The sequence below is a fragment of the Solea solea genome, chromosome 11, assembly GCF_958295425.1.
Source record: "Solea solea chromosome 11, fSolSol10.1, whole genome shotgun sequence".
NCBI classification, from domain to species: domain Eukaryota; kingdom Metazoa; phylum Chordata; class Actinopteri; order Pleuronectiformes; family Soleidae; genus Solea; species Solea solea.
In genome coordinates, this window is record NC_081144.1 from 8,474,648 (window position 1) to 8,499,622 (window position 24,975).

General features: G+C 42.2%; 1 protein-coding gene across 9 annotated transcripts in view; it reads right to left on the minus strand.

Annotated features, from left to right (window-relative positions):
• Nucleotides 1-3,314: 3,314 nt before the first annotated feature.
• The window catches only part of hspg2 (heparan sulfate proteoglycan 2), an 86,330-nt gene continuing 64,669 nt past the window's right edge, over nt 3,315-24,975 (minus strand). For 4 of the 9 annotated variants that reach the window (XM_058643037.1, XM_058643043.1, XM_058643041.1 and 1 more), the window contains 38 exons: nt 23,333-23,455; nt 23,028-23,180; nt 22,267-22,427; nt 21,933-22,010; nt 19,722-19,857; nt 19,227-19,378; nt 18,699-18,843; nt 18,078-18,230; nt 16,974-17,108; nt 16,695-16,876; nt 16,408-16,603; nt 16,112-16,291; nt 15,715-15,969; nt 15,401-15,563; nt 14,938-15,035; nt 14,574-14,840; nt 14,054-14,166; nt 13,675-13,822; nt 13,457-13,573; nt 13,232-13,249; nt 12,136-12,220; nt 11,913-12,057; nt 11,707-11,809; nt 11,513-11,622; nt 11,318-11,426; nt 11,119-11,217; nt 10,763-10,984; nt 10,280-10,524; nt 10,007-10,178; nt 9,587-9,709; nt 9,147-9,203; nt 8,184-8,259; nt 8,004-8,082; nt 7,588-7,635; nt 6,942-7,012; nt 6,750-6,833; nt 6,068-6,171; nt 3,315-5,695 (listed from right to left, as the gene is read on the minus strand). In XM_058643037.1, coding sequence (XP_058499020.1) covers nt 5,523-5,695; nt 6,068-6,171; nt 6,750-6,833; nt 6,942-7,012; nt 7,588-7,635; nt 8,004-8,082; nt 8,184-8,259; nt 9,147-9,203; nt 9,587-9,709; nt 10,007-10,178; nt 10,280-10,524; nt 10,763-10,984; nt 11,119-11,217; nt 11,318-11,426; nt 11,513-11,622; nt 11,707-11,809; nt 11,913-12,057; nt 12,136-12,220; nt 13,232-13,249; nt 13,457-13,573; nt 13,675-13,822; nt 14,054-14,166; nt 14,574-14,840; nt 14,938-15,035; nt 15,401-15,563; nt 15,715-15,969; nt 16,112-16,291; nt 16,408-16,603; nt 16,695-16,876; nt 16,974-17,108; nt 18,078-18,230; nt 18,699-18,843; nt 19,227-19,378; nt 19,722-19,857; nt 21,933-22,010; nt 22,267-22,427; nt 23,028-23,180; nt 23,333-23,455 — 5,078 coding nt within the window. In that variant the 3' untranslated portion in view covers nt 3,315-5,522. The remainder of the gene's footprint in view (nt 5,696-6,067; nt 6,172-6,749; nt 6,834-6,941; nt 7,013-7,587; nt 7,636-8,003; nt 8,083-8,183; nt 8,260-9,146; nt 9,204-9,586; nt 9,710-10,006; nt 10,179-10,279; nt 10,525-10,762; nt 10,985-11,118; nt 11,218-11,317; nt 11,427-11,512; nt 11,623-11,706; nt 11,810-11,912; nt 12,058-12,135; nt 12,221-13,231; nt 13,250-13,456; nt 13,574-13,674; nt 13,823-14,053; nt 14,167-14,573; nt 14,841-14,937; nt 15,036-15,400; nt 15,564-15,714; nt 15,970-16,111; nt 16,292-16,407; nt 16,604-16,694; nt 16,877-16,973; nt 17,109-18,077; nt 18,231-18,698; nt 18,844-19,226; nt 19,379-19,721; nt 19,858-21,932; nt 22,011-22,266; nt 22,428-23,027; nt 23,181-23,332; nt 23,456-24,975) is intronic. The other 5 variants (XM_058643038.1, XM_058643040.1, XM_058643042.1 and 2 more) reach the window with 5 other exon arrangements.

The following is a 24,975-nucleotide window of genomic DNA, read 5'->3' on the forward strand; positions in this document are numbered from 1 at the left end:
AAGTCAGCCCTTTCACTCAGCAACCTTGCACTGCTGAGGAAGATGAGACAAGAAGCGCAGGGAGTCAGGATGAGCACCACAGCACTGCTGAGCCACCTGTTGCAGTTGGTCACGTTCCATCAGAACCCCCTGACACCAGCTCCTCAGGAGAACCACCACATTGCACAAAGCAAGTCATGAAGGACAAAGAACCTGGAGACTAAAGTGTAGAGAAGACTAAACGATGACCTGGCATTTATACTCAACTCTCTCAAGGGCAGTGCGGAAGACAGGATGAACATCTTCAGTGGCATAATCTAGGATGAATACCTCAGCAGTTTTGGCCCGTCTGAAAAAAGGCATACAAAATCCATTCAAGATCCTTTCAAGATGGCCAGAAGTTTGTTAGAGGAGAAAAAGAGTGATACATTGATCGTGGCAAAGGAAGACCTGGAGGACCATGTAAGGAGGTAAGGAGGCAGATGTCAGATCCCAGTTATGTGCCCCAACCAGCTGCACCATCCCATGAGTTCAGAATGGCGCCATCCAAGCTGAGAGAAGTGAGCGACACTGCCAGGTCAAGCTCTGCCCCTGGGCCAAATGGAATTCCACACAAGCTCTACAGAAGATGCCTGCAAGTGCTGAAAGAACTGAAAGAACTGAAGTGATCTGGAAACAACAGTGTCTCCCAGTTGAGTGGCGAAGAGCGGGGGTCAACCTGATCCCAAAACAGCAAGAGTCAGCAGTTCCAAAGCATCGCACTGCTCAAGGAAGAGGTGAAGATTTTCTTTGTGGTGGTGCCAAGGGGTTGACAATTTTTCTACTCCGAAACTGGGCAGAGAATATACAATGGGGCTTACAGACAAGACATTAGGAGGAGCTACAGACTAAATCAGGAAACTAAGAAGGCACAGGGAAATAGAGGAAAATAGGAACAAAGATCACCCGAAATTCCGAAAGCCAAAAGCCAAATACACCAGAACCAAAGTTCCAACTGAATAAATAAGTAAAATTCAATGGGTTAAGGTCCAGTGGTGAGAGGTCATGACAGTCACTCGTCTTGTGCATGGGCACAACAAACAGTGTCATGTTTCAATGATCATAAGCTGGGTGAAGACCTTGCTGGAAGAGAGGATTTGCACCATGGAGGGGGGTCGATTGTATATTATTTATCTGTCTTTAAATATAATGTATGCGATGTAAGAACTGACTTTATCTTTATCTTTTGAATTTGTGATCTCTTGGTATAGGATCTTATATGTAAACAAAATAGCCTTGCCTTGTCAAATGAATCCGACCCGAATGAAAACTCACCTTGACATACGCGTGAAGGTAAAGTCGGTGTCACTTTTTATAGGGTCAAAATATGAAAATGGGGAGAAATGTTGAAACAAACGGAGTAACAGAGCTTTGATGAAGATTTCACTATAAAAGGGCCGCTTGACATAAAAGTCGCATCTGAACCTGTGTGTTTGATATGAAAACAATGTGCTCATGAGGGATAGTAGGTGTGGCTAACGTGAGAGTCCTCTTGTTGTCTTGGCCTTAATGCTCACAAGGTTATTTCACTCTTCAGCCACTGTGTTTGATGCTGTTACTACACCGAGTGGAAGCCAATATTATAATATAATAATATTTGCCAATACTCAAGTGATACATGGACAAGAATGTGACTCTCCAACATGTCTATTTGCATGTGTGAAATGTAATCAACCACATTTCACCACTAATGACTCTGGGTGGGCGTAATAGAAAGTAATACTTACTCCTTATTCTGCTTGTCTCACCATAAATGCTTGCATAGCTTGGTTTAGACATTCATCTTTCTGTTTCAAGGCCCAAGGCCACATTTCTCCTTCTACAGGCTTCTCTTTGTGTGCTGCACAGATAAGCTAATGACGTGACAAATGGCAATAAAAACAATGTACCTTTCTCTGTGCCTCAGAGCCATTTTGACCTGCCTCTGAGGTGTTGCTCATCTTGACTCTCTCTTTGCAAAGAAATAAACAGCTATGTGATACTCATGCTTTTATAACCTCATCAGACATCTTAATCCTGTCACCACAGTTCAGTTGTCCCTGACTCCTTAGTATTTAGCCTCTGTGCTCCCTTGTCTATGTCGTTGGATCATCCTTTCTATGTCCTGTTCTTCATTGTGTGTACGCTTGTCTTTACCCTTGTGTCCCTAAGTTATCAGTATTTTGGACTTAGTATATAAATTTATTTGTATCTTTTTGGATTCTGTCTCCTTACCCTTATTTTTGGATTTCCACTACCTCTGCTGCTCGGCCTTCTGCAAGTTCATACTCTGTTTTCTGGGAATTCTGTTTTGTGTTCAAATGTAAGTAAAAAGGTTAACTCGACCACTTAAGTCTAACCCATGACATGTGTGTATACTTGTAAAACTACTAAAAATTAAGACAATATTTCACATTAGTGAGTTCAAGTCAAGAAGAAAACAAGACCTAACGTCAAGTCTTGACATAACTGAAATGAAGATGCACAACTGACCTTGTTTAAGCTGCATTTACACAGGCAAACCCACAGGTGGCGTCATAACTACAAGAAACAGAATCGTATGAGGTTGGATGAGAGCAGCTCAACCTTTCTTTAGCTTAAATTTGTTGTAGAAAATGAACAATTTCACTGAAAAAACAAACCAAAAACATGACATGAGTTTTATGACACAGAGTCATAAAAGACTCTTGTGGTAATCATCACATGTGAAAGATCCATCTGGCTGTGGTCCACTGATGGAAACAATGATCTCAAAGAAAATCCATTTACAGACAGTCAAAAAGTCTGAGTGACCGGAGTTTTTCCTTCATTTTATTCTAAGTGAGACTTTAGTGAATCAGTCAGCCAGATAATAAATCAATGAATTCAAAGTTCAGTCTTTACTTAACGCAAACACAACTATTTCTGGACAGTAATAAACAAATGTCCTTTTATTCTGGGTCTGTATCCAACTTGTTACACCAACCCATAATGTGTATTAGGAAAAGACTCACTCATCATCTACTGTTTTATCTTTCCACATGAGGGCCGCAGGGATCTGGCACCAATGCAAACTGACTTAGGAAGGGACATACGATACAATTGCTACAATATGAAAACAAATAAAAATAATTCTAAGCATCCATCAATCAATCAATTCAAATGTGTGATCTTGTGACTTCAGTATTTGGAATCCTGTTGAAGCACCGTTAACCTAAAAATGTTGATTTTCTCTATGGACTTCGGTGCAGGGGAGTGAGCAGCAAACGGTGAGGCGGCTTACCCAGAGTAGAGCTGGTCACAGGAATATGAGAAAAGAAAACTCAAAAGATTAAAAATAGCACATGAATTTTCTTTTTATTTAAGAAACACCAAAGGCAAGGGGAGCGTCTTTCCACAATGGAAATTGAATAGTTTGGTCGTCCTGTCATGGACAATATTCCATCTGGTACAGTTTCATTCATTTAACTGTGTTGTTTACTTTTTTCTGCCTAAAAAAAGAAAAAAAAAATCATCTTTATCAAAAGTGCATCTTTCATATTTTGTGATGGGGGGGTGAAATCAGAAAGCAGTGGCGGTTTCATCAGTGTACAGTGTCTAAAGTATGAATATCCAGTTCAGAAACAGATAAATCATAGATGTCCAACAGGGGGAAACACACTAGCCTACTCTGCTTTAGTGTCTTCATCGTGGACCACAGGTTTGGCTCCTTTCAGTTCATAGCACGTTCATGATGACACCGTTCTGCGCAAATAAATAATCCTTTCATCGCATTTGGAGCCTAAGACTTTTTTTCAATGAGGGAATAATAAGACCAGTTTCAAACCATCTGAGCAGGTTATGACATATTTGAACCTTTCACATACATTCACTGGGCTTGATTTCTGTCACCTTTACTGGAAAGGGTATTTTTTTAAAAACATGGGGGAGGCAACAGGGTGTGGGAGGAAATACATAATAACCAAACAAAAGAAAGAAAAATAGCAAGCATCTCTAAAATGGCTGAATCAAAAAAAACATAAGCACTGAAAAAGAGGAAAAGACCCAAAATAAATAAAAACGAGGCAACTCTAAGTGATAGGATAGTGCTCAATCTTAGGATGTTAATACGAAATCGGAAGCGTACAAAAATCCGAAAAAGGTTTGCGTGTTGTTTTGTGGTGCGGGACAGCATGCTTTATCGGAGCTACACTACTGGTCGCAGCACATACAGGAGGCTTCCACTGCATTCTCATAACACTTCTATCATAACTGTGTCCCAGTTGCTTTTTGGCTGCAAGTGAGTCTGCCACTGCATTCTCAGAGGAAACAATCTACAGAGACTTTTATCGCTCACTGAAATCGGAGAATTAGGCCGTTTTTGAGTGGATCCTCCAGAGGATATGGACAACAACGATGTACGCACACGCAAATACACACAGCTGATCGGGGGCTTAAAGTCGTGTAAAACTGTGAGAAATGGAAAAGGCTGAGACAACAGACATAATCAACAACTGTACTTCATTTTCAGATTCAGACTTGTCCGGCAGATTTACACACACTCAGTTTTTAAAAACTCCTTCTTCTTTTTTTTAAAGATCCACTCAATCACACAAAGTCTGAGGTGGACAAACAATCGCGCCGTATCGTCACAAAATCAACTTGAAAATGGTAAATGTTTTCGCTCCCTCGACACGTGACAGCCAGACTTCTGTACGACCATGTGCTGTGTCTTCCTGTCTGGACAGTAGCACCAGGGTTTCTTTCTTTCTCATAGCAAAAAAAGAAAAAATACAGACGTATTCGGAAGACACAGCAACAGCGTGAGTGCGCAAAGGAGCAGGACTTGTAACGTTTGCAGTTATTGATGTGTGTGTGTTTTCGACCACGTGAGTTGTGTGACTGTGACAGTGTGCGCTCCTCTCCCAAGACGTTGAATACATGCTCGCACAAGGCTGGGGGGGTGGGGAGGAAGGGGTTGGGGGCGGTTCCTCTACAGAAGTGAAGAAAGAAGGCCTAAATGTCTTCAAGTATTAATACAGTTAGGCCCATTAAAAAAAGCCTGGGACACACAGTATTAGAACCCAGAATAAACCCTAGGAAAGTTGAAGAGCAGTTATGGTTAGTTTGCATGTCTTCCCCACAAATATAATATATATATTCATATATATATATAAATAAAAATTCAGTGCTGTAAAAACATCTCCAACTCCATAGGATCTGACCCATCGTAGAAAGGCCTAATATTTTTTACTCTTACTGTTCTCATGACTAAAACTACTGCTGGAAGTATGTAAACTGTACTGGTTCTCCTGTGTTAATAGTGTGTCATTGATACAACACTGAGGAAGAGAATTTCTTCTCTTCTTCTTTTTTTTTCTTTTTTCTTTTTGGTTTTTTACTGCACACAGAGTGGTGTCATCTTTGTTTTTGTTTTTGGTAGCGGCGAAAGCACCAAGTTTGCCCAGGCTCTGCGTGAGTCTGCTTCATGCATGACATCACTCCATAGTCTCTCTGTGTGTGGTATGTGTGTATGTGTGTGTTTGTGTGAGCCAGCCGCCCGCGGTCTACAAGGAGCACGGCTGCACGTTGACGCCGCGGGCTGCGTGGCCTTGCAGGTCGATGGCCTGAGCGGGCTGCTGTCCGGGCCGTGCGTTCATCAGAGCCAGGTTCCGCACGCATCCCGTCACTCCTGACGAAAACTTCCCTCCTGTCATGGCGACCATGTCCGGGGCTCCACCTGTCACATGAGAACACAGAATAAGCATCCGGTCAGTCACTGTCAGATAAGATTTACTGGACGATTTGGGAGAATACTTGAATGAATGATTCAAACTAATAAGAGAAATAGAAATATTTTCATATTATCAGGAGCTTTTCAACTGATTAAATACAGTAAAAATACAGTATAATGTAATACATTGCATACAGCAGCTAACTACACTTGATAATGATGTATTATGACGACAGAAAATGGCAGGAAAACATCAAATATGGTCAGTGAAATTAGTCAAGGTTCATTACATTCTATATAACTGCTTCATTACTATATATACATAAGTATTTTCAACTTGTTTGAAAATATTTGACTAAATCAGTTCCCTCCACTCACCCAGGTATATGCTGCCTTTGGTGTTGACCATGAGGCTTTTGCCCTTTGACTGTCCATGTAGTTGATGTCCTCCATCAATCTGGATGTAGCCATCTTTTCCAGTTCTACACAAAGCGCAAGCAAGACATTAAAATGTTCGGACAAACGCAAACACTCGTGACAGATATTTTTGACAGGTTATGGCTGACAAGCACAAAAAAAATGTTTTCTGGGATATAATAATAATAATAATAATAATACATTGTATTTGCTGGCACCTTTTCTTGACAAGGTCATCTTACATACAATACAAACACATAATAAGTAAAAAAAAAATTAAAGACAATAAAACAATAGGAAAACTACACTTTCGACTGACAGTGTTTCAAAGTTTGACAAGATATCTTAGAAGCGTCGATGTGTTTTTCCCAATCTTTTTTAATTAAATACACTGACCATGTCAGCTTTTGTTGCATTGTTTTTTATTTGTTTTTGTTTTTTAAACCACAGGATAATATAGATATAGTGTAAATGTACACTACTTTTCTAAGTGATCAGGTTATATTTTACATTTTATTATATTACCAACAAAAACGTCAGGATTCCTGTATGTGTATAACACACTGTTCCTACAGAAATAGCACTACATAAATATGTACAGTATGTCAAGTGAAAAGACTGGAGAATATCGTATGAATCCTACCTGACTGCAGTGATCTTGTGCCATTTCCCATCATTGACAGACTTGTGGGACATGATCTCTGCCTCGCCACTGCCCAGCTGGTAACTAGACATTGCACGTATCATAAGCTTTACTACAGCATGTGCTCATTAGTGACAGATAAATAACACATCTGGTTATCAACAGGGCTACATGATTGCAGGCTGTAGTCACCTGAAAACAAGGTGTCCATTCTTTAAGCCGAGGGTAATGAAGTCTTTGCCTTTGCCGTGTTCTCCAGGTTCCTGTACATTCAAATGTTTAGTAAGCGGAGGAAGCAAACCGTAGTTTCCACCAACAGGAAATGTTCTATTATTTCTAGTATGACATACTGTATAACCTCCATAATATGGAAGCCCATGTTGTCCTAAAAAAAATAAAGAGAGATAAAACTTAAAAATATCCTCTAAGTAAATTGAAATTATGAGATAAAAAGTCAGAATTATGAGACTCATCATTTTGACTTTTTATCTCATAATTTTGACTTTTTTTATCTCATAATTTTGACTTAGTATCTCATAATTTTGACTTAGGTATCTCATAATTTTGACTTAGTAGCTCATAATTTTGACTTAGTATTTCATAATTTTGACTTAGTATCTCATAATTTTGACTTAGTATCTCATAATTTTGACTTAGTATCTCATAATTTTTGGCAGAAATGGGCTTCCATATTCCATACAATCATGTTGTGCCGTACAAATACCGTACAATACCTTTATGTTTAAAATCATGTGGTTCTCCAGACATTTCCTTATCATGGCATACATATATTTCTTTTTTGGATAATGCACGTTATTATGAAACAATGAGTCGATACCTTTTTACTAGCATGCACCTTTCGCAAATTACGTGCGCCGCGGGTCTCCTGAGGAAAATGGAGGATGAGTTAGAGAAGCAACATGCATTTATTTAGTGGTGTCAGACACTCGCAGCCAACATGCCCAAGTCAGTGACAGTATGAGTTATAGACAGTGTGTGGCGATGACCGCCGCTCAACAGCCAATCAGACACAAACACTGCGTCTGTGATGTGTTGGTGCTGACGTTTAAGTCCAAAATGAATGTTAATAAGTGTCACTCTTTAACAGATGGGGGTGATAGTGGGGATTAACAGTGCTGATGTGAAGGAGTCATATTTGGGCGAGGATTAAGAAAGTTAAGGTTTAAGATGTGGGTTAAAACCATATGGCTCAGTGCATGTAGTTTAAAGACATGAGCAGGAACAAGTACTTACCACACCCTGCCACAGGATCAGTCCTTCTAAGGAGCTCGTGTTGATCTCTAATTCGATGGTTTCTGGTGAGTCATGGGCACTAAAAAAAGAAAGAAAGAAAGAAAGAAAGAAAGAAAGAAAAAGCCTTGATTCTTTCATTCTTCATTTACAAACTACTGTATACTTCAAAGGCAAACTGACCTTCTTGGGAAAACGGATTTAGGCAGAGCGATGTATCCATCATTGTGGAAATGAGCTGCATATTGGTAGGGTGAATCTACACAAAGAACATCATAAAACATAAAATGAACTGTTTTGCAAGGGCTATTGTGCACCTTCATCCACATTGTTATGATGCCCTCCAGAGGCAGAAGCGTGGAAGATGTCCTGGTAAGACAGGCTTGGTTAGATACATTGTCTTGGTGTGGGAATAACACTCAGATGCATATTTTTAACGGCACGATACAGACACATTTGCCACTCCCCCCCGACAACAGATAGACATTATTTGCCATTCCTAACACGTCACAGCATCTCTGACCGTCCACAGAACTCAAACAAACAATGAATCCATGCATAAAAAAACATTAAGGAAAGAATTTTGACACACATTGCACACAGCGATCACACTGTGCTTTCAACAATTGAAGTTGTTAGTCACGAAAGAAAACGTGTGGACATGGATTAGTTTTCATGTTCCGAGATTTCCAATGAGAAAACCATGTATTTTTCCCCCTTGGTTGTTGTAAGAGAGAGAGTTTTGTGAAGGAGGGAAACAAGAGATTTTATGAGTGAGTAACCACCTTCCATTCCTCCACATGATAACAGGAAAAAAAGGAAATTAAGGGGAATTCCACATCATGGTGTTTACTTTTTGAAATGAAGAGAGTAGAAAGCATTTGATCTCCCAGCTGCAGTTTATCATCCTAATACCTTTTATCATAGATGCAGAATTCCCCTCTCCCAACATTCTGATGGGGATAAGAGCCTCAGTTACCAGTAAAGTAGAGATGCGTGTTTGGTTTTAAGTTTATGCGCGGACATGTGTTAAGCGACAGACAGTTTGGGTTGAGGTTTGAGGGTCGCGGGGCCCCCTCGAGCTCAGACGGGCTCGCTCTGTTAGTCACGGTCACTTCAGGCAGACTGAATGTTGAAATACTGTACCATTTGCCTCGCTAGCTTCCACATTCCACAGGCCCGCGGGGAAGCTGAAGACCTGGCCTGTGTGTGCAGGATATAGCCATAAGAGCGCAGGGGTAAGACACATTTAATCACTTATGGGTAACCCTCCCAGCATGAATTTGATTTGAAGGCTGGGAGCGAACCGTCTGATGTTAGAGGGACTTCATATTGTGAAGAATGTGGGTCATATGGGATTGTTTCTGGCTGTATGTGTATTCTTTTCTTTATTATATGTATAGGATGCAGGTGCGTGCCGTGGATTACATGTGCTGATGCCATATGCTTTGATTTCAGTCTTCTACTGCAAATGCATCGTCATAGAAAAACACAATGACAAAAAAAGAAAACAATTCTGTTTTCTGAATATGATTCAATTGAACTCTGTTGATGTGTACGTGGTAAGAGCGACGGCGGATACTTACTTTCTTCGCAGTTGAGGCCTGTGTAGCTGGGTGTACACACACACTGACCGTCCACACAGCTGCCGCCATTCTGGCACTGACGGCTGCTCTGGCAAGCGTCTTTCACCACCTCACAGTGCTCACCTGCAAGAGGTGAAAGGTCAAAGACACAACAGAGGCAGGGGGGGGGGGGGGGTCTTTCAACATCTTTTACATTCTAATCATGAATGATTTCTTTGTTTCAATTCAATTCAATTCAATTGTATTTGTATTTGTAGAGCGCCGAATCACAACATACATGGTGGTTTAGCAGTGTGTCAGCCACCCCTGCGCTGCTGCTGTATAAACACAGACGCTCCCCCAGATGAAGGATGCAGCATACAAATGATGCTACATCCTCTCTAGCTTAATATTAGTGTTGAGAAAACGTGGAGCACTGACCTTCGAATCCATCCTTACAGAGACACTGGTACTCGTACTCGACACTCGACATACAGTGACCACCATTCAGACAGGGCCGGCGGTCGCAGGGACTGTTGTCCACACACCTTCGGACAGATCTACTTTCTATAAAGCTGTAGGACAGGTCCACCTTCTTGTTGTTGATGGAAACCTAACAGGAAGTGTGTGTGAAGTGACAGGTGTAAGCTGTACCAGATAAAGGAAATGCCACAAATGTAGTGTTTTACTTCTGTTACTGCAGACCCATCTCACCTCTCCTATGCATCCATCAAACATTTCGCTGACATTGGCGGATTTAGGGAGGATGTCCATTTTGGGGACTCCACCCAAGTACATGGGTGTGTGGATGTTGAGGCCCTGGGCTTTTCCTGGCGACGTCTTACTCTCCACTTGGCCTTGGTCGACCTTTAGGTAGCCGGACTTTTTGTTCCGCTCGGCCACGACTCTGTGCCACTGACCCAGAGACACAGGCTCGGGGCTACGGAGGATAGCTTGGCCTGAACATCAAGACATGTTAATAGAGTTTTTACCTCCTCTGACAATTACCTTTATACACAGGAATATAGTTGTAAGTGGTGGTAAATGACCGTTATACCAATGTTATCTTCTTATGCGATATTTTGATCTTTATCTTTACATAACAGCACGTGCTGGTTTTAAAACCAACAGATGTATAATAAATGAAAACCAGTAACTCGTTTCATGTCGTGATTGAGTGATGTTGGGGTTCTTTACCTGTGCCCAGCTCATATCTGAATTCCACGTGACCCTCCACCATGGAAATGGCTACAAAGTCCTCCACTTTCATTTTCTTCCCACCACAGAAGAACATCAGGCCGTCTCTATGCAGGGGTTTGAACTCCACCTCAACACGCAGGTCATCATGGATGTTGGTCAGAGGAGGATACGCGATAAACGTCTCCTCACCGTCAAACAGCGGAGTGGTCACTAGTTCCCCTTGAGGAAAATGCGACATTTTTGAGGAAATTATGAAAGACGTATCGTTTGTCTCTTGTTATATCTTTTGTATGGTAAACATGAGACTATGTTAAGAAGATTGGATGTGTTCTGCGATGTGTTTCCTCTCTTACCTTCCATGCATTTGTTTCCAAATTTACCAAGATGGCATCGGCAGTCATAACCCAGTCCGTTTGGGTGGTTGATACACGTGGCATCTGGTCCACAAGCCTCTGTGGGAATTCAGGTAAAAGAACCAACAGGGATCAATTCTCTTATATGTTCTTAATTCTTGGTTTTTGACCAGGTGGTCAGGTGGAGTTTGATATGTACCTGAGTGACAGTGCAGGGATGAGTGGTGCTGGCAGTTACTACCGGTGAATCCTCTTGGGCAAGTGCACTTATACAAGCTGGCATCTGAGTCCGCACATCTGCCGCTATTCTAAATATCACATGAGGGATAGCTTCATGAAATGATGGACTTAAAAGATGAGCCACTAATGTACACAAAGGACAGGTGTCACTGACCTGGCATGGGCTATCTTTGCAGGTGGGACAGTTTGTGACACCAGTGGAGCTGCGGTCAAGGTCTTTGAAGATGACTTCCTCACCCTGGATGAGCAGCTGACGGATACAACCTGCACAGCATTCAACATTCAACGATGACAAGTCATCACACAAATGAAAAATGTTTAGTCCACCCCCGTTTTTTCGGTTCTTACCAACAAACCCGGTCTTAATGCCGGCGGTTTTGGCAAGCAGTGTGTAGTTAGGGTAACCGCCCACATGCAGCTCCTCATTCAGATCCAGACCCTGGAACTTGCCCTGAGGAGAGGATATGAGCAGATATGGATAATGAATCACTGAACACATTAACTGCACATACAGTAAGTGACAGCGGGAGTTACATTCACACTGACGTGAGTACCTGTGAGCTGCCGTTGATCGGCTCCCCTCCGTCCACGATGATATAACCCAGGGTGTGGTTGCGATACAGCTCGACGGTGTGAAACTCTCCCAGTTTGATGGGGTTGGGGTCACGTATAGTGGCCATGCCGGAGCCCACGTCAAACCTGGTACATAAGAATCAATAGATTAAAAAATACAATAAAGCTCAATCGCGTTGTTTTTACTTTCGAGAACAAACTGACCTGAACTCCAAGCGACCGCCCACAAGTCCCAGAGAGATAAAGTCGGCTCCTGTAGTTTTCCTCTGGCCATTGAAGAGGATCATGCCTGCACCACAAAAAACAGGGTTAGTGAACACTTGAAAAAGAGGTATAGCTAATGAATGGACAGATAGTACAAACACGATCCTATATATATATATATATATATAATATCCATCTTAACAAGTCAATAAAGTTTGATTTGAATTCAAACAAGTCAAATCTTCCAGTATTTCAAGTATTTGCTGGAATTTCCTTGAGCCTGCAGTGATACTAGTACAAGCAGTAGTAGAAGTGACTTGTTGGGATGGATATTGTTTGTATTAGAGTCATCACACAGAAGATGATCTCTCGAAGCTGATTGTAAAGCAGCATGCTATGGTGAGGCAAATTCAAAGCCAACCAAAGCCTCCTCAGGATGGGCTGCCAAGTGCAACCAGTTACATAAATAAACTACTTCTTTTTTTCACATGCTGGATATTTACATGCTTTTATGAGCCACACATGTCTACATATATGTACATATGGAGTATGTGTATGATATGTTTAATGCAGCTTATAAATTGGTGGTGGGTGAAACTGGACAAACAAAATCCATACACTCACACACTGGTTGCAAATGAAGGAAAATCTTCAATTTTCAATATGAAGACATATGACAAAGTATGGCTCTTTGACATTCTAAATAATATACTGTCTTTTACATTTGCTGTCATGTCTCCACAAACTATTGGCAGGTAAAAAAAAAAAGCCAGTTACTCCTTTTAAATATCAAGAAATATGAGTATAACATTGCTTTTGAACAATTGCTGTGATTTTTAGGCAGCAGTGCTACTTTAAAGGCAACGCAGAAGCTGGTACATTATATTATGACGTAGAAGTAGATTTCCAGCCAAGTTTTTAATGACTGTAATGTTTAAAAAGAAAGGCCATGCAACAATATTACATCTCTTTCAAAGCCCCATGAATCAGCTCTGAGCTGGGTGCATTATGTGAAAGTCCGATGCAGCCAAAAACAAAAGCAGCACTTCACAACATCAGCCTTGAGCTCCTGTGGTTCTCAAGCACCGAGACTCACCGGCGTACAATATGAGACCTTCCCACCGCGTGGGTGAGAGGAAGAGCAAGGTGACGAGGAAAAGAAAGAAGACGACGACTCAGTAAAATACCACATGAGGAAAATATGACAAAAACACAGGACACAACACATAGCAGTACACACAGTACAATGACATTACTGCGACAAAAGTATGAAGTCATACAGTACACATTTCAACTGATATTTTACGCCGTGCTTGCTTACCATCAACATTATCAGGTCTAAAGTTGATCTTGATGCTAAAAACCTTATAGGCATTTTTGATGGTGGGTAGTGTGAGGTAGGACAGTGGTTCCTGGGCAAAGTATGGCATCACTCTCTCTGCAAAAAAAAAAAAAAGAAAGCACACAACTTCACAGTTAGATACACACAACTATGCTTGATTCATCATCACTATTGTAGTCTCCACTCCGCAGACACACCATGAACTTGAAGTGTAGTGAAGGCCTCCACTTTGCCCTGTTTGTTGGAGGCGGTGCACACGTATGTCCCAGAATCCTCGTGGGTCACGCGAGGAACTGTCAGCGCGTTGGCTTCCTGGAAACACTTGGGAAGAAGCTCTCCATCCATCTACATAGAGACAGAGACACGCGTCAGTAAAACAATATCACACACTATCCAGACTTACATGGAGTGAATAGAGCTCAGTATCAGTGATCAGTATCACCTGTGTCAAAATTGCTGCTGTGACAATATATTTAGACCATAAACAGCATACAGTTTTAAAAAAAAGAAAATAATGCATTTGAATTCCCCAATTCCCCAAGTTACATTTTTAGTTTACATAAAGATCTTAGTTACCTTGGACCATTTGATCTCAGGTACAGGATATCCTGAAGCCACACAGGGTAAGACAGCATCAGACCCGACTGTCACCTCTTTAGTTTCTGGCAGCGCAGCAATTTGAGGAAGAGCTGAGGAAAAAAAAAAACAGAAAATAATTTTAATAAGAGATGGAAGAACTGCAGGCTTAAAGGTCAAGCATGAGATATTTGCAAGGCTGTACTGGCTGAAATGGAATAAACTATTCAGTGTTTGTATGAGCGCATTTTTTCCCCCCAAAGCCTTAGAATACACCTTTTTTTATTTCGTATTTTAAGCAAGGGCCATCTTGTTCTACCATGTTTCTTACAGCAGCCCAAATGCATTTCTCATTTTGAGGCTTATTAAGCAAACAAAGAAGAAGAACATCCTTTCAGTAAATGAAGACCATCATAGTTCCTTGACGTGCTTGGGAAAAGGAGGGGTGAGCAGAGGAGTCCACTTTATCGTCTGCAGTCTGACTATTAGATTATAAGGAGTTCATTCAAGGATTACTCACACTGCACATGAAGCACCACCTGGGACTGCACTGAGCCGACGTCGTTGGTGGCGGTGCAGCGGTACTGCCCCGCGTCAGCCTCGGTCACTTGCTCGATCTTCAGCATTCCTCCCTTCACCATGATGTGAGCTGGCAAAGCCCCGCCCACTTTACTCCACTGGACGGTGGGCTCTGGGTCACCGACGGCCTGGCATTCGAACTCCACAGAGTTGCCGATCATCACAGTCTGCACTGAGGTGCGCACGTTGATCATGACCTTCGGCAGGGCTGTGGCAACGCAATGGAGCGGAACAACAGTAAATGAAATGAAAAAAACACGGGAAGTGGTGTTCACGTTGGTATATTTGCAGTAAATGTTACAGACCCTGAATTGTCAGTCTGGCAGTATCCTGGGCCAAACCGTACACACTGCTGGCTCTGCAGATATAAACTCCTTCATTGCTCTGCTCGAGGTTCTCGATCCTGCAGACAGAGATGCAATTACACACGTTACACATTTAAGGGACTATTTCAGTAGAAAAGATGGATTTTTAGTCCCACAATAAGAACATTTGCAGCACAGCAGATAATAAAAGGTAATAGATTAGAGTTATCATCTGTTATAAGCACAGAAAGACAGGTTTGATGGTATGTGGATGAACGTGAGAAACAGTGCATGAGGTCTAATTATTATTTATTTAAAGTGTAAGTCTGGTAAAAATGATGATATGATGATCAAATGTGTGATTGACTGCGTGTTTGGTCTACATATACAAATATTCGGAGCTGTTTTTGTCTTGTTCAGTGTCCTGTTTTTACCAAAACCAATATAAGGCGCGATGAGTCACCTGAGCACGCCGTCCTTGACGTGGTGGTTTGGCGGCAGAGCGCCTCCTTCCTTAAGCCACTCTATTTTGGTGTCAGTACCTCCTGCTGCTGAGCAGGTGAACTCCACAGCACTGCCCTGGGCCTTTACCTCAACCTGGGGTGATACACGCACTGCCAGAGGTGCTACAGAGGGAAACAATAGAGACATCATTTACTGAAGGTCGAGTCGTGCCATGGAAACTCTGTTGCATCCATTTAAAGTTTTTAGCTGCTCTTAAATAATTGCTAACCAACGACATCTGTATGTATCCAATCATGATATTTTCACACTTACATCTGACTGTGACTTTAGCCTCAACGTGACTGTCGCCCACTTTATTAGTGGCCACACACTTGTAGCTCCCAGCATCCTCAGCGGTGGCCAGGTTAATCTGCAGATCCCCTCCGTTAATCTGAGCCCTCGGTGACAAGGGTCCGTCCGTTCTGGTCCAAGCGTAGGTCAAAGGAGGAGTTCCGTGTGCCAGGCATTGCAACCTGATCACCTCCCCTACCCGCACAGCCACATCAGACACAGAGGCATAAGGAGGAGCTAGAGATAGGAGGAAAAACAAAGCATATACAGACTTGGGTTATGATTAATGTATAACGTCAATATACAATACTTTCCTTTAGAAATGAGGACAAAAATGACAGTAAATGACAAAAGCTGATGAAAAAAGCTTGAGACTCACTTTCGACATCGAGCATGATGGTGATTTCACTGGTTCCCATGTGGTTGGTGGCGCTGCAGATGTATTCTCCAGAGTCCTGCCGGCCCACACCGAGCAGAACCAAGCTGTTCTTGACAATCTTGTGTCCCCATGGTAGAGGAGACCTCAGCTTGGACCAAGTGATTGTTGGTGAGGGGAAACCTAGAAAAAAATCAGACTCTAGTGTTGCTTTATTAACAAAAACATTTTTTTTTTTTGTATTGTCATTTAAAAAAAGTGACATAAGAAGCCAGTTAAGATGTTTTAGCAGTCATTACCATGGGCCTCACAGAGCAGTGTTACTGTCTCTCCCTCCACCACAACCCTCCGTGGCTCAGGAACAGATGCCCGAGGCACTGATGGAAGCTGAGAGCCTCCCTCAACAATAACCTCCACCTTGGTCTCTGTAGAGCCCTCATTGTTGCGAGCCGTGCACACATAAGTGCCACTGTCTTCTGGGCGTGCTACGAGTATCTGCAGAAAAGGAAAATGGATTCCAGCCACAACTTTTGAAGAAATCAGTGATTTGAAGCTTTTCTGCTCTTCATGTCAGCTGTAGCAGTACCTGCATGACCGCATTGGACTCCATGGGAACGGGGCTGTTCAGCATTATCTTGCGGTTGCTGTCCAGCCTGTGCCACGAGACAGAAGGTCGCGGCTCTCCTGATGCCTGGCATTCCAGGTTAATGGGTTCGCCCACTCTGACACGCACAGGTCCAAGAGGGGTGACAGTGGCCACTGGAGACTCTGGCGAGCACAGGCACACAAGGATCACATGGCTATGTCTCCCATCAGTCACTAGAGGGAACCCTTGTCTGCAGAGTGCGGGAGACATGTGACTCACCTTTGACAATCAAAGACACGATGGTGTGTGTGATGCCGTACAGGTTGCTCGCCACACAACGGTAGGCGCCGTGGTTGATGGAGCGAACAGGGGCAATGGTCATGACAGAGCCATCTGGGCCGACTTTGACATTATCTGGAGGAGAGAGGGACAAATGACTTGTTAGAGACTCCTTAAAGGGACAGATCAATTCACTTGTCATTTATTAGATTGAGTCAAAACAGATGTCTGAGGTAAATAATGGAATCATCACAAACTCAGCACTCATTATGTTGTTTTATTACCACAGCCAAGACCAGGGGTCTGCAAGCTCTAGAAGCAGAAGAGCCATTTTTGACCCCTCTCCTCACCACAAATAATACGTTTTATATACTATATATATGTATATATGTATATATATATATATCTCAAAGAACCATAATTCAAGAACTACAAAAAGAAAACTATTGACATTTCATAGCTGTTTTTAACTGTTAACAAGAGAAAACATGAATCAGAACCTATTTGTGTCCTTACATTGTCTGTGGAAAATGTATTAAATAAAAAGTGACCCCAATATTTGGGTTTTATGTAGCACATGCTTGAGAAAACCTGGCACAAGTATGTGGATCCGAAAGACTATTTCTTCATGTGGACATGACTTCATTTCAGTGTTGGAAATGGCTTTCCATATTTCAAACACTTCCAACTAAAGTTTGTCTGCCCCTATTGCATTTGAAGTAGACATTCGGACGTATTTTACGTAGCCCCAATGTTAAAACACTTATTCCTCGCCTTGATCTCTAAATAAAAGGTGTTCACTTTGAAAGAGAAATATTTTAAATTACATTTTTTTTCTCTTTTGAAGCCACATGTGGCTCTAGAGACCCCTGGCCACGACGCATACGTTTTAGCCAGGTTTGTATAAAAAAGTAGAGGACGGATTTGGATGAAATTTTCTGGGGATGGAAGAAATGATTGCTGGATATGGATGCAGATTCAGGATTTTTTTTTTTTTTTTTTTTTTAATACAATTGTTAACCCTTCAAGATTGAATGAACTAACAGGTGGGAAAGTGTGCAGCCTTGGCAGAGGTTTGTGTATTTGTGTGTGTGTGATGATTACCTGGCAGTGGCTGGTTGTTGTTCAACCCGGCCAGCTTCCACTCCAGTCTGACAGGCTGGGTGCCGCTGTACACCTTGCACCTGAAGCTGGCCGTCTCCCCCACACGCACTGCAGCACTGTGGGGCTCAATGGCGATGATTGGACTCTGGGGACCTGCAGCAGAAACCAGCAGTTTGTTCTTTCAGAACATTACTGTCCTCAATATCTCTTTATTAATCTGATTTACGATTCACAGACACTCAAAGTAACAAATTACTATTCAATGTGGCCCTGGATTATTGTTGGCGGCAGTTTTAGAGGTCAGTCCAGGAGAGAGCGAATGAGGATGAGATCATGGGATAGTAATAGCAAGGAAAATCTTTGATTCTGAGGTCACTGGAAAGCTGAAATGGAAAGTTAATCTGTGAAGTGAGACAGTGTTGGTCTGAGAACAACACTCTGCTATGTACTGCCCTGCCCTTAATGTGTTTATCCCAGCCTTTGGCTAATGCTGCCATCAAGTGTAATTTCCTAAGTGAGCAAGACATGACTGTCAATTCAGAAGTAACTCGGTGAGAATAAATGTGCTAAATGTGTATAAATGAGCCCTTGTATTTATTGCTTTGCACAAATTTGACCTACGTGAAGTAGACGAAGTGACGGACACGGAGACCGAGGACTGATGGACACGAGATCCTGGGTCTGCAGGGTTCTTCTGCACCCGACAGATATATTCTCCTGAGTCTTCAGGAGAGGCCGACAGGATACGCAGCTGATTGCCCAGAACCTGACGGAAGGAGACGCTTCAGTTCTGCTTATAATACCACAGAATACGATTGAATTGAATTATTCCCACTACACATGTCTTGAGACGCTGACAAATTGGTCGTATATCACAATATCACAGTTGGTTTAGGTATAGCTCAATTCAGATTTGCTCTCACCTTGTTTGCATGTAATATCATAATCTGTGATAGTAGCATAGACTAATATTAAAATAGAATAAGTAAGTGAAACACACATAAATCAACACTAAGGGAAGAGCAGTGTTAAGTTACATTACACCACATTAAAAGTGGGAAATTGTACAGTTCCAATGAAACGGTACAATGACACACAGTCACTCATATGCAGCTTATATGCATTTTTTTTGTACATTCGTGAAACTACCTGGTGGTTGGAGGAGAGGCGTCCACTGGCTCTCGTCCAGGTGACCTGGGGAGGAGGATTTCCAGGTGCGAAGCAGTTGAGCTCCAGACTCTGGCCCTCCTGGACATCAGCAATCGAAGGCTGGATGCTGACCACGGAGGAGCTGTGGTCCGCTGTTCAAAACAAATGCATTAGATTACGTTCTCGCTTTAAAAAGCACAGAGAACATTGCCAAAACTGTCCATCACTGTTTCCCAAACCTTTAAATGACCTTGTCCTATGTGTAAATGTGTTGTTTTGTCCACAAACCCAAGACAAACAGTTTACTGTCATAAAGATGCAAAAGGACATAAAAAACTGAAATACAGTCCATATTACTCAGTTATCAAAATAGTTGTGAATCAATTTAGTAATGAACTAATCATTGATTAATCGTTGCAGCCCTAGTCATGAAAATATGATGTAATATTACAACCAGGACGAGTTCAGTCAGGTGCACTGTCTCGCAAATCTCACCTTTGAGCACCGTGACTTTAATCGGAGCACTATTGGAGCCAATGCTGTTGCTGCCAACACACATGTAAGTGCCAGCATCAGACATCTTGATGTTGGGGATGAGCAGAGTGCCAATGTCCGTGCGGTCCATGCGCGCCTGGAGAGAACAGATCGATAAGAAATCTTATTAAACACCAGTCTTCATTGCATATTTGCCTATTCCCTGCCATTAAAGCTGTAGTGTGTAACCTTGAATTTAAAAAAAAAATGTCTGCTAGATTCACACCATTGCTACATGAGTCAATCCTGTGTTTCTCAGTAGTGAGAATGTTGAGATTTTATAAATGTCCTTGCTAAATGTGGGAGATGAACACATGTTTTCAGGATTTTCTTTAGTCTTTTAACGGTTTGATATCGGGAGTGGCGCTCATGACTCCTCCAGTGACGACACTCTCTGACCAATCACAGTCTGTCGACGTCACGTTTTAGTATCTGCTACGCTCACTTTGAACCGCACCAGAGCAGGTACTAAAAAAAGCACCAGGTATCAGGTACTTTCTCTAATGGAAAAGCATCAGCAGCAGAGTCAAGCCATGCTAGAACTGTATAGCGTAAATACGCCATTAGTGAGGTGAAATCAATGTTGAAAGACAACTTTAAGCTCAGGAATTAGCCTCAGTTCTCAGAAACATGAGTGAGATACCAAAATACATTTTGAAAGAGAACGGTCAGAATGTGGAACTGGAGTTGTTCTTTCAGAAATGTGAGGTTTGGGGCAGAAGTTACACACTGGAGCTTTAAATATACAAGCATCACATCTCAAAGGTATCACTTACCTGCCTCGCGTCCCTTGAAACAACACATGACATTACTGACATTGTGACATCACTAGCTAACAGCAACACAAAAGCACTACGGTGAAGATCTTAAAGACAAGACAGAAGCTGTTATTGCTACAGTTTTTCTATACATGGATTTCTTTTAGAATCGTTTAGAATTTCTATGGCACAGGACTTCATCATGTGATGCGCTGCACAAAGTACCATAGTGCCACAATACTATGATTGACAGGGTGATTTTTTTTTGTTAATTATAACATGATTGGTGGTAGTTACATTTACTATACTATTATTTTATTCTGAAAGAATTAGTGATTGGACAAATTATGGAAAAAATTAGACACGTTGTTTTGAGCATTGCAAAGCAAGTAAATATAAGTGTAACACCTTACCAAATCTGAGAAATATCACTGTAGTCAAAATATTCACCTTTAAAATACCTTGGAGCAAACTGACAGTGAAAACAAACCACTCCGAAACAACTTCACCACTTACTTTTAAGAGCTCTCGCAACTTTATATCTCATGAGTCAACAACTTGACTTATTTACTCTGAATAAGCTGAAGAATGAACTTTATTCATGTTTGGAAACACTGCAGAGGGGAGGGAGAAACAGGGCGGGGAGGGTCCAGGGATGGATTACTGTATCCGGGGGGGGGGCGTTGGGGCATCCATGGACAAAGCCGCTTAGCTCTGGCCCACTCAACCATGAGCGAGGCAAAACCAAGCAGTGGCTGAGGCGGGGCCCTTGCTCAATGTGTGTCTGAACCCACTGACGGGTTTTCAAAGCAAAACCATTTGCTAAAGCACACAGAATTTCTGCGTGATCGCACGGCAAAGCTCAGCGGCCCCTGGGAAAGGCTGACATAAGGCACTGGCTCTAATGCAGAATTAAACAGGTCTCTGGAGCTTTAGCCGAAATCAGGAGGACAGTGGAGAAACCAGACTCGCATCAAAACCCCCCTGGGGCAGAAGAGTCTGCGTCTGGCAAAAAAATGTGTCTGAAATACCTGCGGTGCCTACTGTATACTAGTCCTATTAACACACGCGGGACCACGATGATCTGCCGGAAGCTCAAACACGTGAGGGATGATATGATGTGGACAGAAACACGGACAAAACGAACACTATGGAACAACTTCATAAAATACTGCATGCAAAGTACACCACGAAGTCAACCAGACCCAGCGGGTTGATTTCAGTGTATTTGGCACCAGCTCTACATGGACTTAGTGAGCAGCTATTATATAAATGAACAGCGTTTATAAGGCGTGAATCAAAGACATGGTTGGTCATGCACTTAGTTGACGAATAATGTGAGGACAAGGTCAGTAGTGGACAACGAATGTGAACTACGAGACAGGACAGACAGACATCAGACAGATGGACAGACCTGCAGCTCCTCAATACGTCTGTGTAACACATCGAGACTGTTGCTTTTAAACTGATGGAAACCGTGAGAGGGAATGGCCTGAGCACATGTCAGAACGGGGTGGGATCAAAAAAAAGGGGGAGGAGACAAACAGAAGGGAGGGAAAAAATAAAGGTAAATGGTCACAAATGCTAGAACAGTCATAAAAAAACTGGCACAGAATGATGAAATACCAGCGGCAACCGGACGCACCTTGAGGTGCGAGATAGACACACGGCACAGTTTTAATCAAACCACGTTAAAGTTGCCTTTGAGGTACTGCAACAGCAGGGGGGGGGGGGGGGGGGAGTCTCACCTGTGCAGGGATTACGCCTCCATTTTTCAACCAGGTGAGCATCGGGGTGGGCGATCCTGATGCACGGCAGTACAACCTCAAGGTGTCACCCTCGTGGACTTCAATATTTTGGGGACTGACCTGGACTTGGGGCTGAGTGCCCAGGCCACTTGGGTTGGATTCTGACCAAAAAAATGCATCGTCATCATTCAAAGACAAAGTGTAGACACTGAAATCTCTGTGACGTATGAAAACAGTGCATCACAAACACAGAAGACCATCCAAAGCTACTGTCACGCGATGAATTTGACTGATTTTTGATGACAGTTGGACAGTCCACACTGAAGCATGATTTGGTAAGAAGAGTGTTTTATAATGCTTGATTCTTTTACAGGGTTCAAAAATACTGATTTAATAATAGTTGTCTTTCAAAAAGTCTAGTTTTTATTGACTTGTTTTCATAAAAACCGTAAGTGAACTACATAAACTTTAGGTCCTCTCTGTGTTTCTAAGTATAGAGGTTCTGAATAAAAGTGAATTATGCAGCTAACAAATAAATAAATAAATAAAATACAATATTCACATATGTACAAAAAAGGTGCTCGATGTGATTTGGTAATTAAGTTGCGTACTAGTGCTTTAACCGCGACTAATACTTACTAAACTGTATCCTAATTTTAGCCAAATCCAAAAATGTAATTAAGTCTTAACCCTAAAACCTTATTATGTACATTGTAGGGACTTGCATGAGGGAACAGCACACACATAAAAAAGGAGCATACTTTGGACAAAGAGGGAAACCCGTGCTGTGTGCTCGCCGTGAGTGTTCAGGGCCTTGCAGGTGTACTCTCCCTCATCAGCTGGATCCACGGCTGAAAAGATAAGTACGCCACCGCGAACCACTGCTCTGGGACTCATTCTCTTTCCTGGAACTCCTGGAACAAATCCCACAGTTACATCTCATCACCGATTCAACACTGGTCAGGAACGGAGACTTTCGAATAAACCCAAATTTCTCAAATGTGAATAATTAGCCCAACAAGGACGGTGACAAAAGCCACAATACAGGAGTTGTAACTGGTCGTACCGATCCATTCGACTGCGGGAGTTGGATTTCCTGTCACCGTGCAGCGAAACTCTGCCCGCTGGCCTTGCTGGACATTCAGCACTGAGGGAGTAGCAGTGGCCACAGGATGGACCCCTTCTCCAGCTACAGAGGTGGACACACCAGTCAAACAGGACTCAAAACAGAGACTTATCAGAGGTGAAAACGTGTGATGATACAGACTTGTCTACTGATGCAGAGACAGAGAGGAATGAAACTATAATCGATGCTTTATAGTACATCAGCTGTGTGCTATGAATTGACTGGACTGTGATGGCCTCTGCCTGCAAACCCCCTCTCCCGCCCTCACTGTCACCCTTGGCAGTCCACATGTCTGCTCTCAGACAGAACAGATGAGATGTGGCAGGCAGACCTTGGCATAGCCTCTGGGCATATGCTGCCTGCGCCAGTTTGACTTCATTTTCAGTCCCGTATGATCCCCAGTGTGACAGGGCAAAAGAAAAGCCTCTTTCATAAGGCAGGGAGGAGTATGCGGCTATCTCAGCAGACTGAAAACCTCTGCGACCTTAGTGGCACCAATGCTACAGAGGCAAAGAGCTGTTGTTAGCGGCCGCTTTGTTTAGAGAAAGAAAAAAATTCAATTCAAAATACAATTTGAAACAGACTATGATAGAACTGATGAGATTGACTCAATACCGATTGGAAGTGCACAACTTTTTTTTTGGTGATTTTATTTGTACTGCTGAAAACAAACAATTACGCGGGTAAGTCTGCGAGCCTACAATAGTATAGTGGTAAAATAACAGGAATGTTTTCATGTTTTTATAGTTTTAAGTTTAACACATTATTTAACAACAATCTCGAAATACAGTTGTCGTACTGAAAAAAAATTGAACATTTGGAAAAAAAAACAACCCTGTCACGGTTATTCATCATGAAGTTGAACAGAGGTTGATCTGTTTCATATATAACAAAGAAGATACAAGTCGGTGCTGTTGTTAATCTCACCCTGTGGTCTATAAAAGTCAGTGCAAAACTGAACTGTTATTATTTTTAGTCCGGCTCAGAGTCTGGACGGTGTCATTGTTACTCTGGATAACACGCGAGTCATGCTGTCAACAGTTTTATAGGGACAAACTATTTAGTAGAAAATAGCTTGGCGCACCTGCCATGTTAGTGTGGCAGTATTTATATGGCAGAGGTTTCCTTGTATATTAAATCCATAAGATTTTAATTACATATGAACGGCGGTTTTAACTCGTCGTCTATTAATATCACGCTGAAAAACGCCCGCCTGCATGACGCGCGCAGTGAAATCTGCCTGTCACACTGGAAACCAGACTGCTACCCACATTTAGCTATGATGCAATAAGGGTGTGATGGGATGTATTAAGCACAGTATGATGTTTGAAGCCCAGATGACAGATACTGCCCCAGTACATCATGTTTCCTGGGGAGAAAAAAAGGGGGAAAAGAGCAAAGGGTGGAGAGAAAAAAAAAAGAAGGGGCATCTTTTGTCTCTGAATGTGGAGACAGAAAAAAAGAACCAAAATATCTGTGGATTTCTGTACATAATTGGGAAAAAATATGCTCTATAATATATATATTTTTTTTTTATCAGTACTCAAGCACTTGAACAGAGCTGAATCTACAATAGCAGAACT